At 63.4% G+C, this 22,168-nt stretch overlaps 3 protein-coding genes across 6 annotated transcripts; 2 read left to right on the top strand and 1 right to left on the bottom strand.

Annotated features, from left to right (window-relative positions):
* Nucleotides 1-136: 136 nt before the first annotated feature.
* On the top strand, nt 137-7,849 carry SYTL4 (synaptotagmin like 4). Of its 3 annotated transcripts, none has more exons than XM_042807514.1 (17): nt 137-234; nt 868-1,030; nt 1,162-1,377; nt 1,882-1,991; nt 2,153-2,267; nt 2,434-2,541; nt 2,806-2,929; nt 3,038-3,128; nt 3,305-3,408; nt 3,494-3,580; nt 3,909-4,087; nt 4,305-4,407; nt 5,357-5,518; nt 6,291-6,396; nt 6,764-6,863; nt 7,214-7,422; nt 7,542-7,849. In XM_042807514.1, exons 2-17 carry the CDS (start codon nt 873-875, stop codon nt 7,682-7,684), a joined length of 2,115 nt encoding a protein of 704 aa, XP_042663448.1. In that variant the 5' UTR covers nt 137-234; nt 868-872; the 3' UTR covers nt 7,685-7,849. The 3 variants fall into 3 exon arrangements, with proteins under 3 accessions (XP_042663448.1, XP_042663450.1, XP_042663449.1); XM_042807516.1 differs by lacking the exon at nt 137-234 and adding an exon at nt 389-411; XM_042807515.1 differs by lacking the exon at nt 137-234 and adding an exon at nt 482-554.
* A 371-nt stretch (nt 7,850-8,220) lies between these two features.
* Nucleotides 8,221-13,987, bottom strand: SRPX2 (sushi repeat containing protein X-linked 2). Of its 2 annotated transcripts, none has more exons than XM_042807231.1 (10): nt 13,340-13,987; nt 11,470-11,556; nt 11,185-11,376; nt 10,880-11,056; nt 10,401-10,527; nt 10,169-10,290; nt 9,894-10,073; nt 9,603-9,736; nt 9,402-9,523; nt 8,221-9,089 (listed from the first exon to the last, which is right to left on the bottom strand). In XM_042807231.1, the coding sequence occupies exons 1-10, from the start codon at nt 13,407-13,409 to the stop codon at nt 8,909-8,911; spliced, it is 1,392 nt and encodes a 463-aa protein (XP_042663165.1). In that variant the 5' UTR covers nt 13,410-13,987; the 3' UTR covers nt 8,221-8,908. The 2 variants fall into 2 exon arrangements, with proteins under 2 accessions (XP_042663165.1, XP_042663166.1); XM_042807232.1 differs by having other exon boundaries at nt 9,402-9,519.
* Nucleotides 13,988-16,412: 2,425 nt separating this feature from the next.
* TSPAN6 (tetraspanin 6) lies at nt 16,413-21,808 on the top strand. The gene is made up of 8 exons (XM_042807517.1): nt 16,413-16,556; nt 16,646-16,834; nt 17,012-17,086; nt 17,687-17,785; nt 18,020-18,175; nt 18,872-18,955; nt 20,740-20,839; nt 21,030-21,808. Exons 1-7 carry the CDS (start codon nt 16,470-16,472, stop codon nt 20,806-20,808), a joined length of 759 nt encoding a protein of 252 aa, XP_042663451.1. The 5' UTR covers nt 16,413-16,469; the 3' UTR covers nt 20,809-20,839; nt 21,030-21,808.
* The last annotated feature ends 360 nt before the right edge of the window (nt 21,809-22,168 follow it).

Here is a 22,168-nt window from a genome sequence, read left to right as displayed (position 1 = left end):
GGGGGGGGGGGAGAACATCCCGTGGGGCGGGGAGGGGGGGGGCCGGGAGCTCCGGGGGAAGGGGCTGTCCTTTTGGACGGGGCGGGAACCGCCGGGCCGGGCCGCCCCGTCGGTGCTGCAGGTGCGGCGGGAGCGGCCTCTTTAAGGAGGCGGCACCGCCCCCCCCCACTCTCCCCCCCCCCCCGCCCCGTTTTCCTCTTTGCTGCCGGCAGGCGCCGGCCGGAGCCGCTGCAGGTACCGAGTGGGGCGGGGGGGGGGGGCCGGTCAGGCGGGGGGCTACCGGCGTGGCTCTGCCCCGGTGGCCCTGGATCCCCTTCGGCAGAGGAGAGCCCGGGGTCCGGCCCCCGCGCTCCCTCCCCTCTTCCCGGGGCGCGGTGCGGCTGCGGGGCCGGGAAGGTCCCTCCCGCTGGGGTGAGGAGCGGGCGGGGGGGGGGGAGTTGCAGACCCCCGAAGTGGGGGGGGCTCCGGGAGCGCGGCTCTGCCCGGGGACCGGCTGTCAGCGCCCGCGGGCCGGATCCTGCTCCCGGTGGGACACACACACAACTTTCCGAGGGGTGCGTCTGTGGGTGCAGCAGCCCGGGGCAGCTCCTTCCTCCCCGGGGGGGGGGGGGGTGGGGGTGCTGGGCGTCGTCCCCGGTCCCACGGAGCCGGCTGAGGTCACCGGGGCTGGCAGGCGGCCCGCAGCAGCGCCGGGCCCCGGGCAGGGCCGCCGAGGGGGCGGGCGCGCTGGGTGGGTGCGGTGTTTTGGGTGCGGTGATGCGGGGATGGAGCGAGCGGGGGGGGGGGGTGGGGGGCAGCCCGTCCGGCCCCGGGGTGCGGGCATGGGGCACCCAGCAAAGCTGGGCTGAGCGGCTGGCTTGCTCCTAGCACGGATGCGCCCGGCTACTTCTGGCGAGGGCGAGCCAGCCCGGGCGGGAGCGATGTCGGAGGCCGTGGATCTGTCCTTCCTGTCGGACGCGGAGAGGGAGTTGATCCTGCAGGTCTTGCAGCGGGACGAAGAGCTCCGCAAAGCAGAGGAGAGGAGAATCAGGTGAGGATGCGGCCGGGAAAGGGCAGGGGGCTGGTTTCCCCGCTTTGCTCTACAAAGGGGTGGGGGCGATGGGGCTGGTGGTTCAAACCCGGCGTGTTTTGACGGCTCCCGGGGGTTGGGGGTCTGAGCAGGCGCCTGAAGAACGAGCTGCTGGAGATCCGGCGCAGGGGGGCCAAGCGGGGCAGCCAGCGCTACAGCGAGCGGACGTGCGCCCGCTGCCAGCAGAGCCTGGGCCGCATCAGCCCCAAGGCCAACACCTGCCGGGGCTGCAACCACTTGGTGTGCCGGGATTGCCGCTCCTACGGCCCCAACAGCTCCTGGCGCTGCAAAGTCTGCACCAAGGAGGCGTGAGTACCCCAAGGACAAGTGGCAGGGAGCTTCTGCGCGCTGCTTGTGTCCCCTTCCTCTTCCCAGTCACCCCAGCTTGATGCCCCATGGCCAACCTTTCCTAGCCCAGCTGGCCTTCTCCAGTGCAGGGCAGCTGTGTCTGCTGTCACTTCCCGGGGTGGGCACCCATGGTTAGGGATAGGGAACTGGGTCGTGCCCCACTCTTGGGCCCGCCCCACAACTTTTCCCCCCTTACTTGACCCCGGCATCCCTCCATGGCCCCCCCGTGCAGCCTGTGTTTCAAGCACCCCAGGTTTCTTCCCTCTCAGCCTCCCTTGCCCTACAAGCCTCGTCTTGCTCCCGTGTTTGCCGTGGATGTAGCTGGGCCCGTCGTCTGCCCAGCCATCTGCTGAACGTGCCCACTGTGTCCGTGCTCTCCTTGGCTGTGGCAGCACCAAGGGTGGCATTGGGGTGTGGGGAGCAGCCCCCCCTGAGTGCCCCCCACTGCCCCCCGTGCCCTGCAGCGAGCTGAAGAAGACGACGGGCGACTGGTTCTATGACCAGAGGGTCAACCGCTTTGCCAACCGGCTGGGCAGCGACATGGTGCGGCTGTCCCTGCGGCACAGGCCGGCAGGTAGGGTTGCTGCAGCGATGCCTTTTCCCCCAGCCGGGCCCTCCGGGATGCTCCAGCTTTCCCTGGCACGCCTCCACCCAGGGTGGGGTTGGCTGGGAGCAGCTCCTGCTCCAGGCAGTAGGCTTGGGGCAGTGGTCCTCCTGATGCCTCTTTCCTTCCAGCCAGCAAAAGAGAGACCGTGGGACAAACCCTCCTTCAGAAAGCCCAGCTTGGCGAGCCCAAAAGCTCCTCTGCAGCCAGGCAGCAGAGCCCCCCAGCACCCCGGGAGGGGCCCAGGTGAGGATCCCTGCTGTCTCCCCTGTTCTGGGTGCTAGCTCTTGCCTGCTGCAGGGACGGGAGGGATGCTGCCACCCTGCTTGGAACATTGGTGGCGCAGAAGCTCTCTCTCTCAGACTGGCTTCCTCGCCAAACAGGACATACCTGTGGTTTTGTTTGTCTGCAGTTTGTTTCTGGATGCCTCAGACCCTCGGGATGGCAAAAGCGACACAGAGTCCATGGAAAACATGAGCCTGGATGGCTACAAACCTAGTGCCGGTGGTGTGGGGGGCAGGTGAGGGGCTCCCTGGGTGGCTTGTCCTTGGCAAGGCTGGCCTGGCAGGGGATGAGGACTTGCGTCTCAAGTGCTTTTTTCTTGGTCTAGTGCAGGGGAGCTGGCTCCTCTGGCTGGGCTGAAACCTGTCCCCGGGCAGGCAGGTCCTCTGCTCCCAGGCTGGGGTGCTCCAGGGAGCTTGTGGGGAGACGGCGCTTCCCAGCCAGTGCTTGCTCTCCCAGTTGTGCCCTTGGCCTGGGACAGACCTTTCTGTGTCGTCCGCAGGAGTAACTCCCTGGAGAGAGCTGCCCCTCGCACTGGTGGAAAACAGGTTGATGCGCCAGCAGGATCTGCTGCCTCCAGCCTGACCCTCCCTCTCCGCTCCAAAAACGCGTTCTCCGATGGACGGGTGCGTGCCGCTGCATCGGCAGGCTTGGCCCTGTCCTAGGGCACAGGGTTGGGGAGCCCCGGGGGGTACCCAGCCCTGCCCTGCTCTGAAGGGACCTTTCCTCCCCAGGATGCTGCCGTGGGGAGCTGCAGCAGTGCCTTGGTGGACGAACATGAAACACTATTCAAGAAGAATCCCCGGCGGGTGCTGAGGCCTGCGGGTGAGAGCTGCGTGGGTGCAGGGGGGGTTTGGGTGCTGTCATGGGGAGGGGGTGGCCGCTTCTCCCTGCGCTGTGGTGGGCTTTTGGTGTGGATGGGAGAGGCTGGGGCAGCCCCTTGAGGGAGCAGCTGCTCCTGCGCCGTGCTCCTGCCTTCTGCCTCACCATCTTTCCTGCAGACTACACCAAGTCGGTGATTGACCTGCGCCCCGAGGACTTTGTGGGGGAAAGCAGCTCTTTGGGGGACAGGAGCAAGTCGGTCCCCGGCCTCAACACGGAGCTGGTGAGACCCTCGGCGTGCCGCGGAGCCGGCTGCCTGCCTGGCTGTGCCCTGCCCTCCCCACGCAGGTTTGTCTCTCTCCTTGCAGGAGGAAGAGGAGGAGGACATCGATAACCTGGTGGAGATCCATCGCCAGAGGGTGGCCCGGGGCAGCATGCGCAGCGGCACCTCCTCGGTGAGTCCTGGCCACGCTCTGCTCCGCTGCAGGAAGAAATGACGGAGGAGGGCAGCGCCGACAGGTTGGGTGGCGGGGAGGCAGGGTGGGCAGCTCCTGGGGTGCGTGGGTAAGAGCTTGGGGGGTGGGGGCTTCCTCCCCTTGGAGGGAATGGAAATGCAGAGACCCAGCTCTCTTCCAGAGAGCCTGTGTGGGGGTGGGAGGCACTCAGTGGCCATCCCCAGCCACCGAGGGGCTTGCGGAGGAGGCATGGGGAGTAGCCTTGCTGAGGATGAAGAGGGGACCATCAAGAGATGTTGCCCTGGCTCAGCCCTGCCGTGTTCTCCAGAGCACGCTGGGGAGCATGGTCAGCATTTACAGCGAGGCCGGCGACTTTGGCAACGTCGCGGTCACCGGGGGAATCTCCTTCTCCCTGAGCTACGAGCAGAAGACGCAGACCTTGTTCATTCATGTGAAGGAGTGTCGCCAGCTGGCTTACGGGGACGAGGCCAAGAAGCGCTCCAACCCGTGAGAGCTGGGGGGGGGGGCGGGTTGTGTGTGTGTGATGGCTGGTGGCACTGCTGGTGGTGCTCAGCTGGGTTGTGGGGTGCCCACCAGAGATGGGAGCTGTAAGTGGGGGGTCCCAGCGAGGCAGGAGATCTGGGGTTGTCCTGGAAGGTGGGGGGGGGGGGGGGGGCTAGTTGTGGGGAGACCTTGGTGAAGTGCTGCTTGCTCCTCCCTTCAGGTACGTGAAGACCTACCTCCTGCCTGACAAATCCCGGCAAGGGAAACGCAAGACGACCATCAAACGCAACACCATCAACCCCCTGTACAACGAGCTGCTGAAGGTGAGTGGGGATGGGCTGGGGTGCAGCTCGCTCCCCGCTGCGGGGCCGGGCAGGCACTCGGCCCTTAGGATGCTGCTGGAACAAACCAGGGGAGGGATGGGCTCCAAACCCTGAGGTAGAGGCTCTGCAGAGGACCCATGTCCAGATACTGCACCCTGAAAGCTGGAAAAACCCACTCCCAGGCTGGGTCACTGCTCTGGTGTGGCTGTGGTGTCAAGCCCCGGGTGCAGTGGTGGGGTGGAGGCACAGCTGGATTTGTGAGCGTGCGTTGCAGGCCGTGCTCCTGGCTCCTGTGGCATCCCCCAGAGCTGGGGCTTTCTAGCCTGGACATTGCTTTCCATGGAGAAGGCTCCTGGGGTATTGCAGGCAAGTTACAGAGGTGGGAGGGAGGGCAGCGTGGCTGCAGAGGCAGGGATAAGGCAGTTCTGGGCCCCAGGGCAGAAGCACTTGGTGTTGCCCTTCACTGTCCCCGCTGCGGCCACCACGGGGTGGTGGGACTGGCTGGCTCCGTCCCCGAGCCTGGCAGCGCATCGCTGGGGCTGGGCGCTCTCCGGACGGGAGGGAAGTGGGAACTGTGGTTTGGTTTCCAGGTTCCCACAGCCCTGGGTTTGCAGAAGTCTCACACTCTGACCACCCGAGGCTCTGTGGGCTGGTAGAGCTTCGCTTGTGGTGGGACGGGATGGGGTGGTTGGATGCCATGAGTCGTGGTCCTTGGCTCTGCATGGACTCGGGGGACCACTTGCCTGGAGAACACGGACTCCTACACCGCTGCCCCAGGACCCTGAGGTTTCAGCAGGCTTGGAAAGGAAGACAGACAGTCTCCTGCATGCATCCATTGCTCCTCAAACCTGTCTCCTCTCCTTGAGAGCTGTGGCTGATGGTGTATGCCAAGCCTGTCCCCTGCCTGGTGCTGCCTGCTCACCGGTGGTTTTTCTGTCTCTCTTCCTAGTATGAGATTAACAAGCCCCTCCTGCTTGCGAGGACGCTGCAGTTCTCGGTCTGGCACCATGATCGTTTTGGCCGCAACACGTTCCTGGGGGAGGTGGAGGTCCCACTGGACACCTGGAACTTCGAGAGTCACCTGGAGGAGTTTCTGCCCCTGCACGGCAAGGTGCTGGCCCTGCCACCCCAGCCCTGCTGCCCGCAGCTTGGCCCTCTCCGGGGTGGGGGGTGGCCCTCAGTGGGCAGAGGGGTGCAGAGACCTCAGCCGAGAGCTGCCAAAAGGCTTGTACCAAGTCAAATCTTTGGAGTAATGAAGACCCCAGCCAGCAGTACTGTCATAGTAAAAAAGGACAGATCTGCCTTGAGCCTAGCTTCCCTCCTCCTCCTCAGTCAGTCCCCTATGTGATGCTGTGAGACTTGTCTCTGCCCCATCAGGTACTTTCATTCTGTTTGCTTGATTGCTCCAAGAGCACGGCTCTTCCCAGCTCCCTGCCCCAGCTGCGAGGAATTGGAGCCAATCTCAGGGACATAAATGGGGGAAATTAGCTGTGACATCCTGCTGCAGGTTGCAGAGCCGGGCAGTGAGGGCCTTTGTGCAGCTCGATGGCAGCAGCAGATGCTGCTGCTGGAATTAAGTCCTGTGTTCTAGACTAATTCATACTGTGGGCTCAGCCCTCAGCGTTATTAGGGCTCAGGCAGCTTGTGGAAAACCCTAACCAGGGTTTCTTAAGGGAGGTGATTGAGCCAAAGTGGTATCCCAAAGGAGCTAGTCTGGGTCTGACATGGTGATGCTGGTGAGGGTCTGCAGGCATCTGTGCCGGCTAAACCACGTCTAGGAGAAGCCAAGCCCGCTGGCCGAGCACGGGGAGGTGCCGACCAGGCTGTCACCACGTCTGCTCTGGCCTCTCGAGCAGTGTTTGCTGAGTCTTGCCTCTTTGCAGGCTGGGGTGGATGCTGCTGTTCTCCACCAGTACAAGGGGGAGCTGGTTGTCTCCATGAAGTACATCCCGTCTTCCAAGCACCCCGGGGCTGGGAACGGCAGGAAGGGTGAGTGCTGGAGCTCCAGGATCTCTGGGTTGCCTGCGGGACGTGCTTGGGGCCAGGCGAGCTGGGTCTGGGTGGGTTTCTTGCGTGGTGCTGCTGCAACCTTCTCTGCAATGCCTGCAAGGCTGCTCTGGGCCGGGGCAGACCTGGCTGTCCTCAGGCTGGCCAAGTGGTCCCAGTGCTTTCCAGGGGCCCCACATGAAGCATTTGTCTGCCTTCGCCTCAGCAGGCAGAAAGGAGGCAAGAGGAGATACTAGCTGGGGATCTGTACCTGCCTCTGCGATAAAGGCGGTTCAGCAGGGCTTTTCCTGAAGTTTGCAGTGGTGGAAATGAAGGTTGATTAATTCTTGCTGTGTTGGGTTTTTCCCAGGCAAAATGGGGGAAGGCGGTGAGCTCCAGGTCTGGATCAAAGAAGCCAAGAACCTCACAGCTGCCAAGTCTGGGGGGACCTCAGACAGCTTTGTCAAGGGGTGAGTCTGGGTCCTGGGGCCGGGGGGGGGGGGTGTGGGGGCGGGCAAGGAGGGCACTGTCCTCCCTGGCTGCATCCCCAGGGCACTTCCCAGAGCTGCTGCAGGGATCTGGGGGAGGGAAGGGTCTCCGTGCTAGCTGCCCTGCGCTGCCTGTTTTGGTACCCTGAAAGTCACCATCAGCCCAGAGACAAGATACCCCTGGTAGCAAACGCTCTCCTGGGTTTTGGCTGGTTTGAGAGGTCACGGTGGAGTGGGCTCCAGGCCAGGTCCTGGGGTGCTGAGGTGCCCCAGCCTGTGGGGCAGAAGGCAGTTGCATGCATGCTGCTAACCCAAGGGGCTGCTTCCCCCAGCTACCTCCTGCCACAGAAAACCAAAGCCTCCAAGAGGAAGACGCCTGTGGTGAAGAAGACCCTGAACCCTCATTACAACCACACCTTTGTCTACAATGGCATCAACCCCGAGGACCTGCAGCACATCTGCCTGGAGCTGACGGTCTGGGACCGGGAGCCGCTCTCCAGCAACGACTTCCTTGGGGGTGTCCGTCTAGGGGTGGGCAATGGTGAGGAGCCCTGGGGTCCCTCAAACCCTGGGGACCAGCAGCCTTGCTCGGGGCTATCTCGCTGCGGGCAGGAGGCTGCTCCCGCAGTGACTTCTGCCCGCATCCATCCTTTCTCCCAGGCATGAGCCACGGGCAGGCTGTGGACTGGATGGATTCCACGGGCGAGGAGCTGAACCTGTGGCAGAAGATGTGCCAGTACCCGGGCTCGTGGGCAGAGGGGACGCTCCAGCTCCGCTCCACCATGGCCAAGCTGAGGCCGTAGCGGCACCAGGACTGGGCCGAGGGCTTGCACCACTGCTCGGGAGCCACGCTTGCTGCGTGGCCTGGCAGGGCTGCCAAACACTGGTTGGTTGTGGGGGTTGGTTGTTTTGGTTTTTTTTTTTTTTTTTTGCTTCTACTTTAATAAACATGATCTTCTCTAAACAGGCTTGGGCAGAAAGTCTTCTTGGCCTAGCTTCATTTAAAGAGTTTTCCTTTTGTCTGAGGCTTTGCACCAAACTTCAGGCTGAACTGGAGTCCTTATGGACCCTCCCTTCTTCCCCCCCAGGCAAAATGCTTTGAAATGGGGTTGGGTTTTTTCTTTCCATTCTTCTTCTTCCACACCCCCTCTGTTTCACAGTCTGCTCCCTCCTTCTCCCTCAGGATGCTGCCGGCTCCAGGACTGGGGGAGCCATGCCCAGCCCAGCCCCAGGATGGAGCCATGCTGGGTCAGCTTGGCGGGGGATGCTGAGGGTAGTGGTCCTCAGGAAGGATTCATTTCCCGGGCCTCCCTGCGACACACCTTCTGCCAGCGCTGACTTTTTCTACAAATTTATTTATTTCAAGTTAATATTCTACTGCCAAAACAGGTCCCAGGAAGGGTGCCCCGTGGCTGGGGGAAGGGGAAGCAAGGGGTGTGGGGGGGTGGGCTGCGTGCTGGGTGGCTGCTACTGGCTTTGCTGGGCACGGGGCCGTTTGTTTTTAATGAAGGCTTTCTGGTGGGACTCTGACAGCAGCGCCTGCCTGGCAGGGCTGACCCCGTGGCGGGAGGGAGGGGGTTCGGGTTGTGCATGGGGTGAGGATGGCCGTGGGGAGGCTGAAGCTGCTGTATTAGAGGCTGTCGTGCTATTGCCCTGCCTAATCTCCTCTGTTCTGGCAGCCCAGTGTCTGCCCACACCCCCTCCTCCCCCCCTCTCAAAGTCTCCCCCCCTGCCCTGGGGTTCGAGCAGAGGCACTCTGGTGTCTCCCACCATGGTCCTGGCAGGGCTGAGCCATCCCACCCCACAGCTGGAGGTTGCTCCTGGCTGCTGGGCAGCGGGGGTGCTGCCGGCACATGGCCCCCACCCCTGCTCACCCCTCCGTGCCAGAGCAGCCGGAGAGGGGCCCCCCTTCCCCTCAAGGTCCTCAGCACCCTGGTCCTCCTCTACGGGCGATAGAAAAGCAGAAAGGCAGGCGTCTGTCCCCTGAGGCTGGTGGAGGCAGGGCGGGGGGTCTCTCCGGCGCTGCCTCAGTCGCAGGGGTCCCCGCTCTGCGCCCGCCGCGCCGCCTCCCGCTCGCTCAGCAGGTAGGTGTCGATGAAGACGAAGAGCTCGTCTGGGCTGATCGGGGAGATGTAGCGCTCGCGGTCGGCACCCGCCTTGTCCAGCAGCACCGCGTTGAAGTGGGAGCGGGTGAGGTGCAGGAACTGCCTGGGGGGTGCAGGGGGGAGCCGCTGGTCAGGGCCGGGGGGGGTTGCCATTGCCAGAGCCTGCCCGCCCCACGCAACCGTGCTCCTCCTGGGGTGGTGGTTCCCATCTCCTCCTCGGGGCAGTGAGCTCTGGGAGGGTCTGGCGATGCTGTATTCAGACTCGCTGGGGTTGCCCCCGCATTGCACAAGCCCTTCCAGCGCAGCATGTCCACGATCCCAGCTCCAACCTCATGCTTCACCATCCCCAGAGGTGTCCCCATCACCGGTCCCCTCTCCCAGACACCGGTCAGCCCCCCCCGCCTCCTCCCCTTACCTGAGCTCCTCGATGATGCCGAGGGACAACTGGTGCTCCCGGATGCGTCCCACCTCGTGCGGGGGCTGTCCCACCAGCTCGATGGTGGTGACGTGACGCAGCTCCAGCCCACAGGCGGCTTGCTGCGGAGACAGGGGGGTGGTGAGAGGGTCCTGACGTGGGGGGGGGTGTGTGTGTGTGTCAGCGAGAGGGTCTTCTCACCTGCAGCATGGAGATCTGCATCTTGTAGTAGCGGTTAGAGGGGTCGGGGGCCGAGACGACGAGGAGGCGGCGTTTCTCGTGGAACTGATCCAGCAGGCTGGCGGCCGAGTTCACGGCCGTGTCGATCTGCATGGCTGGGGCGAGAGGCCAGCGCGTGGGGAAGATGCCGTTTTGCATCCCCCTCCTCACCCCTTGCCCCCCCCCCCCCCCAGTTTCGCCCTGCCAGACAGCGTCTCCCCCCAGAGCCTGGCATTGCCGTGGGCAGGTCGTCCCCTGCCCCGTGCCACTTACGTGCACAAAGGGGCTGGGACCCTGTCCACTGCTGGGTGGACTGGCAGACCCGCAGGGAGCTGCCCTGGCGCTCGTAGCCCCCGTCGCACAGGTACTCGCAGGTGGCACCGTAGTTGTTGCCGTCGGAGGTGCAGGAGAGGTAGCCGTTCTGCGGAGGCTTCAGGACAGGGCAGCGCCTCACTGCCAAGAGAGAGGCTGGGTGAGGGCTGGGGGCGACGGGGCACGGCCCCAGCCGTGGGGTGCAGAGCCTGGAGCCCCAGGGGAGCCTGCTTCACCTTGGACGCGGACGCTGAACTTGCAGCTGGCTCGGTTGTACGCCTGGTCGTGGGCGGTGTAGCGGATGATGTGCTCTCCTTCGGGGAATTCGGAGCCGGGCTCCGGGCCGCGCAGCATCACCCTGTAGCCAGCAGACAGGTTTCTCTGTCAGGACCCCGGGAGGGGGCACCCAGCAAGCCCCACACCCCCCCCCGCCCTCACTGGCGGTTCCTGCAGCACCTTCACTCTCACCTTTTGATGATGCCATCGGCAGAGTCCTTCACGCGGGGGGGGTCCCAGTAGACAGTGGCTGTCAGCTTGCCTGGCTCGGCTATCCGCTCCCGGGAATCCGGGCAACGGATCTTGGGAGGGTCCATATCTGCCCGCAGGGAGGAGAAGGAGTCAGGGAACCTGTGGGTGCCAGGGCTGGGCTACGGGAATCGGGCCCTGACCCCAGAGCTCAGCCACCCCAGGGATGCTGCGCACAGGGATGCTGCGCACTGAATGACTGGATCCTGGATCAAGATCCCCTGCACCAGCCTGTGCTTCGGGGCTAACGGCACCGCAGGGAGCAGCGGGGACAGGGGTCCCAGGGCCGGGAGGTGAAGGACTTGGCGCCTGGCAATGCCCAGGTTGTACACGGGGGTGAGGGCACCCCAGGGATGGAGGGTGGCCCACCCTTGCGGGCCCCAGCAGCGTCGGGGTGAGAGGACGGTAGGGTGAGGATTTACCTACACAGATTGGCTCGGTCCCGCTCCAGCGCCCATCCTCCATGCAGACGCGGCTCCGGTCGCCCTCCAGCTGGTAGCCGGGTAGGCAGGTGTAGTCGCAGCGGGAATCCATCTGCACGCCAGCCGAGCACACGTAGGAGCCCCGCAGCACCGCCGGCAGCACGTGGCACCGGATTTCTGGGACGGAGAGAGCAAAGAGCGGAAGGAACCGGTTTCCCGGCCGTGCTCGTGGGCAGAGCACCCAGGACTGGCCGCCGTGGGTGCCCACGGGGATGTCGGCAAGCCCGTGGCCGGGGCACACTCACGTCGGCAGTACGCCATCCCGGACCAGTGGCGACTAGGCAGGCACTGGACGGCGCTGGGCCCCACCAGCCGGTACCCACGGGCGCAGCTCAGCTCACAGCGTGTCCCCAGGCTGCTGCGGTAGGAGCCCCCCCGGGGCGAGTAGCACGTGGCCTCTCCACGGTGGATGCTGAGCGTGGCACACCACTGGGGCACTGGGGGAGAGGAGGGATGTGAGGGGGGCACCCAGCCCTGCCGTTTCTCAGTTTCCTCAAGAAGACCTGAGGGATGGATTTGGGTGCCGTTACCTCGGCGGTAGTCCAGGGCAGGCTCAGGGGGAGCTTCTTCCTCGTACACTTCATTGGTGTGGCTCTCGGCGGTGTAGTAGCCAGACCCTGGGGAGGAGGAAAGCGAAGAGAGGGCTGCGTGATGGTTCGTGGCCGCAGCAGCACCCAAGCGGCGATGCCTCCCCGGGCAGCTGCACTCTCCGGCCCCAAAACATCCCGCGACTCCCAGCAAACGATCCCATCCCCGGGCAGCCCCCGGCCTGCCGTCCTTGGGGCTGCTGTCAAGGGTTAAGCCAGGCAGCCAGCGAGCCCAGTCCCTGGCGACATGGTGTGCGCTGGCACCAGCCCGCAGACTAAACAGTGGCAGGAGCAGCCGCGGTTATGGCAGGAAACGGGTGCTGGCGCGGAGCGGGCTGGCACCGACCCCCGGCTTCGTGCTGCCGGGAAGCCCTCGAGTGTCCCTGGGGAAGGAAACAAGCTGCCCTCTCTTGCCCATCCCACGGAGCCCCTGGCCAAAGCAAGGGAGGAGAGGCAAGCCGCCCGGCCGGGGGGGCTGGCGGGGACGCAGCCCCTCGCTTGTGCGCCAGGGAAGGATGAAGCTGCTGGAGGGGCTTGGCTGGAGCTACTGGCCCCACGCCACCCGTGCTGCGCAGAGGGGCCCCTGGCCCCACAGATGGGGGGACAACAGCCTTGCAGGTCACACTGGTCCCCACGGGCAAGGGACCATCATGCGAGGAGGCAGCCATGCAGGGGGGGAGAGGGCTGACGTCCTTCCCCCCCCCCCCGGCCCTCGGCATTCCCCAGCTCTGAGCTCACGTTTCCGCCGCGTTTCCGCCGGCCCCGCCAGCGCTGGCCCCCTCCTCGCCACCAGCCCACCCTGCCGCGCTCCCTGCTCCGGCATGGCGGGGATGCTCAGCCTGGGAAGGGACCCGGGGTGAAGCAGCAGCCCTGCTGCGGCTGCACCCATCTCCCCTGCTCTGGGTTTTGGGAAGGGAGATATCCGCCGAGGCCAATCCAAGCAGCAGCTCCGCCGTCACGGGGAGGAAACTCCATTACAAATCCTTCCGACATGAACTTTACTACAGAGTGACTCCCCACAAGCTTCACTAAGTCGCCCACTCGTTTCCACAAGCCTTTTATCCCGACGTCCTTCCCACGCTGCCACAGCTGCCTTGGGGGGTGGAGGGGCCGGGGTCGAGTGCAGGGCTGGCATCCATGGGGTCGGCGGTGGGGATGTGTCAGTGACCTGGCGAGCAGGGCTGCTTTTTTGGGGGGGGCTGCTGAGCCACCCCCCCACTACCAGGGCCCTGGGGATGGGGTGTGCCGTGTCCCTGCAGGCAGCTGTGCCATTTATGTGCCCGATGTGCAATTGGAATGTTCCCTTTCCACGCAGGCGCTGCCTTTTCCTTCGCACCTGGGGACAGCTCGCAGCCCTGGCTGCACCGGGCACAAGCGTCCCCCGTGCTGGCAGCGTGGCAAGGCAATGTGGACAGAAACAGGGAAGGGGGGAACCCCCCCACACACACAACCAGGACAAGGGCTTTTGATCCTTGACCCAGCTACCCCGCTGCGGGGGAAGGGGTTGGATCGGAGCACTCCGTCCCGGCAAACATCTGCTGATGGCCCCCGTGGGAGCGGGGAGTCAGCAGGAAAGCTGTGCTCCCGCAGGCAGCGAGAAACTGGTTTTCTGCTCCTCTCCAGATGCCTCCCAGCACCCTGTCCTCTCCACCCCGTACCCCACAGTGCACCCCCACAGGCACCGATGCTCTCCCCAGCATCGCTGTGCCAGGGCACCCCTCCCTCCCCACCGCGAGCCCCCCCAACAGGAGCAGGACCCTGCAGGCTGCCGTCCCCGGGGAGCCCCGCTGCCCCCGCGCACCCCGGCACTCACCTTCGTGCCACGTGGATGACACCAGCCTGGCGAGGACAACCAGCAGGACAGGGGCCACATCCTGCGCCATGCCGGGGGGCGGGGGCCAGCCAGCCCACCCGCCGGGCTGGGACCGGGGGCGGCCGTGAGCCCCGGCAAGGATGGAGAGGGGCTGGAAACAGGACGACGGCCCCCTCCGTCGCCTTGTCACTGCACAGACGCCTGACCCTCCTGCCTGGCCGTGCTGCCTGCGCTGAGCAAACTTACTTTTCCCCTCTGCTGCCTGTCCCAAACATTCAAAAGCCGTGAGTCAGGCCCAAAACGATGAGATTGTCAAAAATAATAAATCCCAGGATCGCCCGTTTTCCAACGCACCTCCTGCTTCTCCGAGGCTTTAAAAGGTTGTCAGATTTTTTTCTTTGCAAGCAGAAGAGCCAGGAGCCTGTATTGACACAGGAGAGAGCTGAGCCGAGCCTGTGCCAGTCCTGCCGGGCTCCGGGAACAGGGGTCCTGGAGGGCCAAGGACCAAACCGCAGGAACTGGGACCTTTTTCCCCACTTCTTGCCGGGAGAGAGGGAGAGACTCACTGCAGGCGGGCTCCAAAACCCGTCCCAAGGCAATCGCTTCCAGCTGGGGTCTGTTTTGCAGCTGAAGTTCAGCCCCCGCCAGGCAGAGGTAATGAAGCGCGTTCGTTAGGACCCGCCGCCCCGTGTCCCAGGGGGTCGGGTGGGAGGCGAGGCAGAAGACGGAGCCTCCCGGGATTTGGGCTCTGGAGCACAGGACTGTGTGGGTGAGGGGAGATGAAGGATGAGCCTGGCATGGCCAGGTAGAAGAGTTGGCGTGGAGCGGACTTGCTGCCTGAATGCACTAATTATGTGGCGGCCAGGCCGGTAAGCACCTTGATTAATAACACAGCTGTCCTGAGTGGGAGAGGGCTGCCAGGAGGCTGCTGTGCAGGGCTGCTTGCTGCAGGGTGTGGGGACCCCGTAGTGCCCTGCAGCCCGGGGACATCTCTGAGGATGGGACAGGGTGCCCAGCCCATGGCAGCCAGGAAGGCCGGCGCTGGGTGGCAGGGGACAATGCTGGGTACTGAGGCGCAGGGGCCCGGCGCTGCAGGGGGATGCCTGGGCAGGGGGCTGTGTCGGGGCTGGGGCTGTATCGCCAGTCGTTAGGGCAGGAGAGTGGGGAATGGGAGGCACAGGGCGGGCGGGAGGTGGTGCAGGGGGCTGGGGCATGGGGCGGGCAGGGGGTGGCACTGGGCAGGCAGGGCACAGGCAGGGATCAGGCAGGGGTGACACTGGTGGGGCAGGGTGCAGGCAGGGGTGTCGCTGATCGGGCAGGGTGCAGGCAGGGGTGTCACTGATTGCTCAGGGTGCAGGCAGGGGTATCACTGATCGGGCAGGGTGCAAGCAGGGGTGTCACTGATCGGGCAGGGTGCAGGCAGGGGTGTCACTGATCGGGCAGGGCACAGGCAGCGGTGTCACTGATTGCTCAGGGTGCAGGCAGGGGTGTCACTGATCGGGCAGGGCGCAGGCAGCGGTGTCACTGATTGCTCAGGGTGCAGGCAGGGGTGTCACTGATCGGGCAGGGTGCAAGCAGGGGTGTCACTGATCGGGCAGGGTGCAAGCAGGGGTGTCACTGATCGGGCAGGGTGCAGGCAGGGGTGTCACTGATTGCTCAGGTTGCAAGCAGGGGTGTCACTGATCACTCAGGGTGCAGGCAGGGCGCAGGCAGGGGTGTCACTGATTGCTCAGGGTGCAGGCAGGGGTGTCACTGATCGGGCAGGGCGCAGGCAGGGGTGTCACTGATTGCTCAGGGTGCAGGCAGGGGTGTCACTGATCGGGCAGGGCGCAGGCAGCGGTGTCACTGATTGCTCAGGGTGCAGGCAGGGGTGTCACTGATCGGGCAGGGTGCAGGCAGGGGTGTCACTGATTGCTCAGGGTGCAGGCAGGGGTGCCACTGATCGGGCAGGGTGCAAGCAGGGGTGTCACTGATCGGGCAGGGTGCAGGCAGGGGTGTCACTGATTGCTCAGGGTGCAGGCAGGGGTGTCACTGATAGGGCAGGGCACAGGCAGGGTGCAGGCAGGAGTGTCACTGATAGGGCAGGGCACAGGCAGGGTGCAGGCAGGAGTGTCACTGATTGCTCAGGTTGCAAGCAGGGGTGTCACTGATCACTCAGGGTGCAGGCAGGGGTGTCACTGATCGGGCAGGGCGCAGGCAGCGGTGTCACTGATTGCTCAGGGTGCAGGCAGGGGTGTCACTGATCGGGCAGGGTGCAGGCAGGGGTGTCACTGATTGCTCAGGGTGCAGGCAGGGGTGCCACTGATCGGGCAGGGTGCAAGCAGGGGTGTCACTGATCGGGCAGGGTGCAGGCAGGGGTGTCACTGATTGCTCAGGGTGCAGGCAGGGGTGTCACTGATAGGGCAGGGCACAGGCAGGGTGCAGGCAGGAGTGTCACTGATTGCTCAGGTTGCAAGCAGGGGTGTCACTGATCACTCAGGGTGCAGGCAGGGTGCAGGCAGGGGTGTCACTGATTGCTCAGGGTGCAGGCAGGGGTGTCACTGATTGCTCAGGGTGCAGGCAGGGGTGCCACTGATCGGGCAGGGTGCAAGCAGGGGTGTCACTGATCGGGCAGGGCGCAGGCAGGGGTGTCACTGATTGCTCAGGGTGCAGGCAGGGGTGCCACTGATCGGGCAGGGCGCAGGCAGGGGTGTCACTGATTGCTCAGGGTGCAGGCAGGGGTGCCACTGATCGGGCAGGGTGCAGGCAGGGGTGCCACTGATCGGGCAGGGTGCAGGCAGGGGTGTCACTGATCACTCAGGGTGCAGGCAGGGGTGTCACTGATCGGGCAGGGTGCAGGCAGGGGTGTCACTGATCGGGCAGGGTGCAAGCAGGGGTGCCACTGATCGGGCAGGGCGCAGGCCGGGGGAGGTGCAGGGGGCGGTGCCGCGCAGGCAGGGGGCGCCCCGCTGGGGAGGATCCGCCCGCCTTCGGGCGCGCTCGGCCGATTCCGTGAGCGCTCGGCAACCTCCGCCGCCGCTCGGGCGCCCCCGGCGGGGCGGGGCGGGGGCGGGGTCTCCGGGCGCGGGGGCGGGGCGCGCAGCCGCGGTCCCGCCCCGCCCCGTCCCGGCAGAGCGGGCCCGTGTCCGCCATGGCGTCCCCGTCGCGGCGGCTGCAGACGAAGCCGGTGATCACCTGCCTCAAGAGCGTCCTGCTCACCTACACCTTTGTCTTCTGGGTGAGTGCGGGGCCGCCCGCGCCCCCGCGACCGCGCCGCCCTGTCGCGACAGTCGCGAGTCACGGCCCGCCCGTCCCCTCTCCCCCCAGGTGTCGGGCATCGTGCTGTTGGCCGTGGGCGTCTGGGGCAGGGTGAGCCTGGCCGTCTACTTCTCCCTGCTGGATGAGAAGGCCACCAACGTCCCCTTCGTCCTGGTGGGTGCCGGCACCGTTGTCGTCCTCCTGGGCACCTTCGGCTGCTTCGCCACTTGCCGCGGCAGCACCTGGATGCTCAAGCTGGTGGGTGGCCCCCGACGGGGCGGGATGGGGTCCTGTCCCCTCCTGACCTGTCCCGATCCGTCGCGACCCATCCTTCCCCCACCCATCCTTCCCCCACCCATCCTTCCCCCACCCATCCTTCCCCATCCCAACCCCATCTCATCCCGTCCTACCCCATCCCACCCTTTCTGCCCACAGTACGCCATGCTCCTGTCCCTCATCTTCCTCATCGTCTTGGTGGCCGCCGTTGTCGGGTTCGTCTTCAGACACGAGGTGAGTCTGGGTGGCCGTTGCCGTGTCCCGATACTGCAGAGCAAGTTTCATGCTGATTTTAACCCAAGTACGGTTGCAGATGTTGCTGGAGGGACAGAGGTACGGCTGAGAGCGGTGCTTAGTTTGGCTAAAATGGAGTTAAAACAGCCCAAAGAGCAGCTTGGTCCCCATAAGGACCCATCAGGTCCCCGTAAGGACTAGGCTGAGTGCAGGGCCTGGCACACCACGCTGACCCTCTGCCAGAACAGGCGAAGTAGCTGTGGACTTTTAATTTCTGGCTTTGGTTTATCTTCTGCAATAATTTCTGTAATTAAAGCTCCTCTGAGGGTTCCTGCACCACAGAGCAGCCTGTTTGAGGGGGGGGGGGGAGTTGGCAGCACGCAGGCCCTTGTTATTACACGCAGCATCCCTGCTGCCAGAACTCATCCCAGCCTGCCCTTTAATACAGCATTTAATTGCCTGGGTGGCCAGGGAAGCGTCTGCCGGCCACAGCCGGAGTCATTCCTGCCATCACCGAGAGGTGACTAACGTGGGGCCGCGGGTCCCGGAGCGCGGGAGGGGACGGCACCGCCGCAGAGACCAGAGACCTCTCTCTTGCAGATTAAGACAAACTTTGAGAGCAACCTCAACCTGGCCTTGAGGGACTACAACGTAACCAAGGATCGGCACAGCGAGGCTGTTGACACCATCCAGAGAACTGTGAGTGCCCCCGGGGCTGGCGCCTGGTCCCCTGGCCCCCCCACACCCCTCCAGCGGTGTCTGCATTTGTACCACTGGATTTTGAGTTTGGGAGGAGGTGCTGGGTGAGATGGGGCAGTTCCTGGAGAGACGAGGGCAGGGGAGCCATGGGAGTGATGGGAGGACGAGGGAGGGGGTCAGTGCCTTGGTGTGACCGTGCTTCCCGAATGTGCTTCCCTGTGCTTCCCCCTCCAGCTGCACTGCTGTGGGGTGCAGAACTACTCGGACTGGGAGAGGACGGAATACTTCACCCAGAGGGGCATCCCCCAGAGCTGCTGCAAGAGCCAGGACGATTGCTCAGAGGAGGATCTGAAAGACCCAAGCAAAGCCAAGCTGAAAGTGTTTGTGGATGTAAGATAAACTCAGAAAAATCTCCCTGCCAGTCCCGGAGGCGGGGAAAGGCAGAGCTGGGCGGGTGGAGAAGGGCTTGCCCTTCCCGGGGAGGCTTGAAAGGAGAACTGCTTTCTCTTACCGATGCCCTGTGGCCTGGGGACTCCTGTGGGGTGGAGGGAGGGGAAGGGTACGGAGGAACGAGCCCTCCCTCTTGTCTGAGGTCCCCCCTACTCCTTCCTTGCTGGCCAAGGACCAGCTGGATCCAAGCGTTTGTGCTGGGGGCTCTGTCTTTTGGAGAAGAGCTGAATAAGGAGGTGATTTCCCAGTCAAGTTCGTTTCGGCGGTGGTGACGTCTCCCCACGGCCGTGCAAAGTCCTGACCCGGTGGTGCGCGCCGGTGACCTCATCCCTCAGGGACGGGACGGGTGATGCAAGAGGAGTGCCCCTGATGAGTCACCTTGCTCAGCCCAACGCTCCCGTGGGGAACAGCCCGAGGGCAGCGCTCCCCTTGATAACGCAGCTGGGCGGGGAGGCTGCTTGGGTGCCCTGCTGATAGGGAGGTTACTTTGCCGAGGTCAGGCAGGAGGGTGGCAGCCAGAAGCCCGTGCGGAAGCATCTTCCCCTGGAGCTGCCAGCGCTCTGCGGAGGTGCTGGTTTGTTCTCCTGGAGGGGTGAAAAGCACTGGACCCACGCGCTTGCTTTCCCTCCTCTGCAGGGTTGTTTTTTCCTGGTGACATCAACGATGGAGTCAAAAATGAGTGTTGTGGCTGGAATCTCCTTTGGTGTCGCGTGCTTCCAGGTAAATCTCCCTTGCCTGGCACGGGGGATAGTGCAGAGTGAAGCTAGTGTGCCTCCAGAGGTATTTAATTTCTGTGCAGTCTGGTGTCTGTACAAAAGGCACAGCCTGTTTCAGCCAGGGATGAGCAGCTATTCTGCAGGTTCCCCGTGGGTTTAATCTCAGCACTGTGCAGTCTCTAGTCTCTTAAACCCAGGCGTGAAGCACCTTCTCTGTTTCCATGAGCCCAGGTTATTTGAGAAGAGCTCCTGTTGGAAACAACTGGCTTCAAGAATAAACAAACGGAGCCTGCGCTGTGCCGGCCAAACTCCCTGCGTTTGCTGTTGGCAGGGATCAGTTTTGCACCCACCGACCTCCCTTTTTATCAGGGAGGCATTCTGTCATCACCCTGGGTCCCTGTGAGTGCCCGTGGGGCACCGCTGGTGCCGGCGGCTCGCACCCCGCGCCCCTCCTGACCCCGCGATTGCATCTTCCCGCTCCCCAACCTCTCCTTTACTTCATCCCGTAGGAGGCTTCCTGCGGGAGCCAGCCCCTGCTCCGTCAGGAAACGAGAGGCCCCTGCCCCCAGCTCCGCCGTGTCAGGCACGCTGACGCCGCGCCGGGGTTTCCCGAGGTGCTGAGGGTTTTCCGATGCACAGCAGCGGGAGCTGCAGGATGTGCAGCCGTCCCTTCTTTAGCTGGTTTGGGGAAACTTGCTGGGCTCTCGGTGCTAGGCAGCTGCAGGGCGAGCTGGGCTGGCCTTGACTTTGGAGGGGCTTGAATTTCCCCTCCTCTTGATCCGGCACGCAGAAGCCGTGGCCTGAGCTTCAAGGCGCTGCCACCCGGCACCGCCGGCTGACCGCGCCAGCGTGGGGAGGAGGAACCCTGCCAAGATATTTCTCCCGTAATGACCATGTCGCTGTGCCTTTCCTGTAACGGATGGACTGACCTGGGGGAGTGGCGGGAGCCGACAGCCCCCGACTGGCAGCCTGTGCTACCAAGCGCTTTTGATTGCGGCTGGGAGCGCCCCAGAGCCGGAGCCGCTCTGCTCTGCTCACCCCGCTCTCCTCCTCAGTCGGGCTGTGCTCGCCGTGGGGTCACCGAGACGTGACGGACACACAAACAGTGAGCTGCACCCTCCCAGCTGCACAATTACCTCTCCTGATGCCTGGCTCGAGAACTGTAACCAGCTCCTGGCTTTTATCGCTCTTCCAGCAAGCCTTGCCGTGTCGCGTGGCCGGCAGGGACCCATCATGCAAATGTGCCTCCAAGTTTGCTTGTGTAGGTCGAACTCCTGCAGGATTTGGCCCTAAATGGCTGCACGGGGGCTGGGAGGCCACGTTGTAATAACAGCAACGTGTCCTTCAGACGCTGATGCAAAACCAGCAACCTTGCTACCCCGCCGTCCTTGCAGCAGGGAGAGGTGGCTGCTGTTCTCCAGTGCCTGTGTAATTGGCTGTGACGCTCTTGATATCTGTGTAATCTCTGAAATTACCATAAAACAGTAGACGCTTCGTGAAGCGAAATGTAACAGGATGGGATGCAGAGCGTCTCTTGTGAGGAGCTTGTTTGGCTGATGCCTGCCAGGATCCTCTGCTTCAGCCTCTCTCAGTCCAAAGCAGGGTGCAGCAGCCAGCAGCCCATGTTGTGGTTTGTAAATCCCGCTGTCAATCCTTGGATTTTACAAAATTGATGCTCTGCCGCAATTTTTCAGGCTTTTCCCCTAAAACACCACATCCTTTTTTTGGCTACCTCTGATATATGTTTTTTTTTTTTTTTTTTTTTTTTTTTTTTTTTCTCTTTTTCAGTTGGTTGGCATCATTCTGGCCTGCTGCCTGTCCCAGTACATCACAAACAATCAGTACGAGATGGTGTAGCTGGCCCCCAGCACGCTGTGGCTGTGGCCAGGTACGTCTGTGCTCGGCGGGCTGCCTCTGCCTCCCTGGCTGCTGCCTGGTCTCCCCTGGGGACCTTCGGCACGGCGGCGGGTACCGCGTGGAGGGGCAGAGGGCACCTGCAAGACTCTGCCTGCTGTGTCATTTTTAAGCTGCGTATAAATCCAGCCTTGGCCATTAATGCCTCGTCTTGTGCGTTGCAGGGTATGCTCTCCGCGACGGGGGAGGATGCCGCCGCCTCCAGTTTTCCCCTGGACGCCGCTTGGTGAAATCTTGCTTTGAACTGACCTTTTTCTCAACTAGCTCATAGAAACGAGTGCAGCAGCTGTCCTGGTGCGCTCAGGGACTTGTCCTAACACTACTCCGCTGTGCCACCGTGTGGGATAATTAGTGTAGCTGCGGTGGTTACAGCAGGCGTGCTCTTCCCGGCGCCGCGGCCCCCAGCTCTTGCCTCGACGGCGCGCTCGAGTGCCGTGCCGTGCCGTGCCGTGCCGTGCCGTACCGTGCCAAACCGACCGGGCCGGCGGCCCCGTGGGACACCCAGCACTCGTCTGTGGTGCCTCTGCTGGGAAAGTGATACTTCCCCTCACCCCTGGCAGCCCCTCGAAGTCCCCTCCCTCTCTGGACGGGGGGGTTGCTTTCAAGATGGGACTGCTGCCCCCCATTAAATCGCAGCCCTGCCTGCTTGAAGCCCTTGGCTCAGCAAGGTCTCGGCTTGTTGCCAAGCTCTCTCTCATCCCTGCCCTGGGTTTTGTATACTTTTTTATAGTTGTACTTTTTTAAGTACGGGCTGTAGTGATTCTTTGTAAGCTGTAGCGAGGTTTGGTGATGTAGCTCCTGGTGCCTTTACCTTGGTAGGTGTCCTTGCACCGAGTCAGCTGTGACTTGATTGTCAGTATTATATGCTGCTTTAACTCGTTTTGTGTATTGAGTAGAATTCTTTTGTCCTGAGACACAATAAATATTAAGATATTTTACTCTATGAAACCACTTTGGCTTTTCTTTTCATCTCCTGGAAATTCCTCTGCTCGAGTCACTGCAAAGAACAGCAACCCCCCCCCTGGGAGATAATCCACTTGCCCCGGGCCAGTCAGTGACCTCTGGACCATTGCAGCTCGTGTTTCCCCTGGTGCTCACTGGTGCACTTGCGCTTACAAATATCTTCTGTAATTGAATTTTCTTCATAGCGGCGGTTGTGTAACAGCACTGAAGCAGAAGGCCTGGAGCATCCCAGCCCAGGAGCCGGGCAGGTGAGTTTGGCCCCGTGCAAATGTGTGCGTGCTCGGCCGGCCGCTTGCTTGGAGCAAAGGCCAGGGCAGCGCTGCTGGAGCTGCCTGCGCCC

The sequence above is a fragment of the Tyto alba genome, unplaced genomic scaffold (assembly GCF_018691265.1).
Source record: "Tyto alba isolate M040663 unplaced genomic scaffold, T.alba_DEE_v4.0 Super-Scaffold_5, whole genome shotgun sequence".
Classification (NCBI taxonomy): Eukaryota; Metazoa; Chordata; class Aves; order Strigiformes; family Tytonidae; genus Tyto; species Tyto alba.
The sequence above is the reverse complement of the archived record's forward strand: the minus strand, read 5'-3'. Positions and strand labels throughout refer to the sequence as shown.